Source organism: Mauremys mutica, chromosome 11 (assembly GCF_020497125.1).
Source record: "Mauremys mutica isolate MM-2020 ecotype Southern chromosome 11, ASM2049712v1, whole genome shotgun sequence".
Taxonomy (NCBI): Eukaryota; Metazoa; Chordata; order Testudines; family Geoemydidae; genus Mauremys; species Mauremys mutica.
The window spans coordinates 16,330,636-16,333,931 of record NC_059082.1 but is presented as its reverse complement, the minus strand read 5'-3'; the positions used below and the strand labels follow the sequence as shown (position 1 = coordinate 16,333,931).

General features: G+C 53.9%; 1 protein-coding gene across 1 annotated transcript; it reads right to left on the bottom strand.

Annotated features, from left to right (window-relative positions):
* Nucleotides 1–214: 214 nt before the first annotated feature.
* TLNRD1 (talin rod domain containing 1) lies at nt 215–3,296 on the bottom strand. Its single transcript, XM_044981098.1, has one exon. It carries the CDS (start codon nt 2,027–2,029, stop codon nt 962–964), a length of 1,068 nt encoding a protein of 355 aa, XP_044837033.1. The 5' UTR covers nt 2,030–3,296; the 3' UTR covers nt 215–961.

Genomic DNA, 3,296 nt, shown 5'->3' with positions numbered 1-3,296 from the left:
CAATGGGTTCTCTTTTGGGGGAAGGAACAGGAGTGGGGAAAATGGGAAGAAAAGTATTTGTTAGAATAAAATAAATTGAATTCAAGTCTGCATGCTGCTCTGTCTAAATTACAGCTGCATTTGTACCATGCATTCCCTGGGGAAAGTGACATATAATGCAAACAGGCCTAGTTGTTCAATTATTCAGGTTTTAAGAGAGTCACAGAAAGACATCTGAGAAACATAACATTTTAATAGATGAAATAAATACTCCAGTACATGCAAGATAAAAACTGACATTGGAAAAAAAATTAAAAATCATTTTAGTTATAGTGTAATTTTTTGTTTGTTTAAACACTCACAGTAGCTTTTCCCCCAGTTTGGAAATCAACACATGGAAAACATAATCACAATCTCCACTCCTGCACACCAAATGCACTTCTCTAACCTAACACTTGATTCAAAAGAAATTAGATCCCCCGTTCTCCTCCCCCCTCCCGAAAGTAGCTACATCCATCATCTAGGTGGTGTTGGTTTGTTTTTATACGTGAAAACTGAGGTAACTTCTTTTTCCCGCACAACTGAACAGTGGAATTTAGAAGGGAAATTTTGGAAGACAAGACAAGACAAAACTTTAAAAACCGCACCCAGCGCGATTAAAGCTTTTTAGATTCCCCCACCTCCTCGGGTATAAAACTTTTTTGATTACCTTTTGTTTGTATATAGACCTTATTGATTGATGGAAAATATATTTGTGAATAATTACTCAATTACAAAAATGCCTAAATTGGCCACTAATTATTTTGTCCACCTCTTCTTGTGTATATATAGTTTAGGTATGTTGCTGCTGTGTTCCCTCACCACATAAAATCAAAGGATTGGGCTCATCTAAGCAAATTCTTTGGTATACAAAAACCAGGGCTTGGGGAGGTGGGATATTATTTTCCTTTAGTAATGACTGAGATCTAAATGGGGGTGGAGGTTAATTCACAGAATTGGAGTTCACTGGCGGTAAAGTCCTGGGTGAAGATCTTTCTCTTAGTGCCTGAGATAGCAGGTTGCAACCTTCTGAGACGGCGCAAGCCGAGTTCCTCAACCTTTCCCTGTAATCTGTCATTTTGGTGCTACTTTCTGGGTGTTGGGCTATATCCCTGAGGCATTGGGTCAGGAGCACGCAAGCAGATACCACGCTCATGGCCCCTCCTAGAATGGCAGTTTGCACAGCTTTGCCCTCTGGATTAATGGTGGCAGCTTTACCCAAAAACTGGGGCTCAGTGGCAAAGCCCACCAGAGCATGGACAGATTGCACCAAGGGTCCACTGAACAAGACGCACCGGTTCCTGGTCAGCTCACTGGGTGAAGTCTTGACCTCCTTGACACATGCCAGGAGGGCAGAGGCGCTGGTGCTCATGCACTTGACGCTGAGTTTGAACTGCTCCTTGGCAAACCTATCCTTGGATTTCTCACTGGCCAAGACACAGGCATCTGTCAGGAATTTCAAGTTCTTGGACATGTTCTGGGAAACCTCCAGCAGGAGCTGAGGGCTCATGTCTGGCAAAGGGGTGTTTTTTAAGATCCCACAGCCATGCTCCACCTCGTGCCTGCATCTGGTCACCTTGTAGCGATCCACCAAGCCGGGCAGAGCAGGCTGAGCCCCTGGGGTCTCCACAGCAGCCAGGTAGGCAGCATGGGCAGAGCACTCAGTGAGGGAGACCACCAGGTTCCCCATATCCACCAGGCTGTCCCCCACTTCCCCGAAGCGCCCCATGTTGAGCTGGCTCTGGACATCGTGGGTCAGGATGGAGAGCCCCTTGGTCCTGGCAATGATCGTGTCCCTGCACTTCTCGAAGGACTCCCCGAAGACCGAGAGGCTCTCGGTGTTCACCGGCCTGGTCTCGCTGGACAGCAGGAGCAGATCCGCCACCAGTTGCATCTTGATCTTGCAGTGGTCGCAGATGGAGACGAGTTTCTTCCTCTGCAGCGAGCTGCTGCTGGGGACGGCGCTGCTGGACACCTCGCTAGTGGACTTGCCAGAGCCACCGCTAGCCATCGCGCCGGGGGGGCACTCGCATGCCTCTTGCGACCCCACTGCCACCGCCTCTCCCGCCGCCCGAGCAGTCCCGACTGAGCCCGGCAGGATCGCTCTGCCTTTCCCGCACCATCATTCCATTAATCTCCGCGAGTAAAAAAAAAGCCTCTGGGCGCCGGGGCTGGGGCTGCTGGGAGTGGGTGGGTGGAAAAGCAAAATCCTCCGCACTTGAGCGAGCCCCGGCCTCTCCCCTTTGCAATGCACTGGCTAGACCTCCGGGCCAGCGGCGGGGTGCTGCTCTGGGGGAGCCGCCGGGTCCCTTCCCGGCATGATCTAGGCTTTGTAGTTATGTTGCACGCTGATCTGTGCCGCGGTGGTTGGTTTGCTTCCCGGCAGCTGGATTTTGCAAAGTTCCCTCTTCACGGTGAATAAATGACGGATGCAAACCGGCTGACATGAATTAGAAAAGAAACACCCAACTTATTACCGTGTAACTCCTTCAAAAAAAAATCCCACTGCTCCGAAAGGAGGCGACTGCGAACCATGTGCTCCTCCTTTACATGTCCCCGAGAAGTCAGTCGCAGGCGGCGGCAGACCCGCATCTCCTGGTATCAGGAAGCACAGCCGAGGGTGTGGCCCGGTCGCGCTGCACGAGCCCTGGAGGAGCTGGGCACAGACTTAGTGTTTGCGCTGCTGGGCTCGCGGGCTGTTTGCACACACCCCAGCTCGGTGCAACGGGCGGGGCGGGGAGAGCAAAAGCGCCACCGGATCCGGCAGCTGGCGGGGAGGGAGGGATCCTCTCCCCTTCCCCTTCCCTCTGTGGCTGGCTCACGCCTTCCTTCCTTGCTCATGCATCCAGCCGCCCCGAGCTCGCTCCCGGCCGCCTGGCTCCATCCCCTCCTCGCTGCGGGCCCTCCGGACGTGGGCGCATCCGCTCCGACTGCGCCCGGCTCCTCGGTGGCCTCCTGCTGCCGCGGCACGAACTTAGACTCTCGCCGCCAACAAGGGTGGTGGCTCCGGGCTGCAGCCGCGGCAGATGCTGCGACCCGCTCGGCCTGGCTCTGCTCCTGCCATTTTTCTGGCCGAATCACCAACTTCCAGGGACGGGACGGGGGGGGGGGGGGGAACAGCCCTTCGGCCGCCTTCTCTCCTCCGATTCCTCTGCCCGGGCCCTCAAACAAACTACTGGGAAGAGGCGGCTGCTGCCGCGGCTCTGCCAGCCAGACGCTGCATGGCTCTAAGGGAGGCTGCTTCGCCCACTCCTCCCCCGCCGCCGCCTCCCCGTTGC

Excerpts from the sequence above, each read along its gene's own strand:
- TLNRD1 (XM_044981098.1), bottom strand. The coding sequence starts at position 2,029 with ATGGCTAGCGGTGGCTCTGGCAAGTCCACTAGCGAGGTGTCCAGCAGC.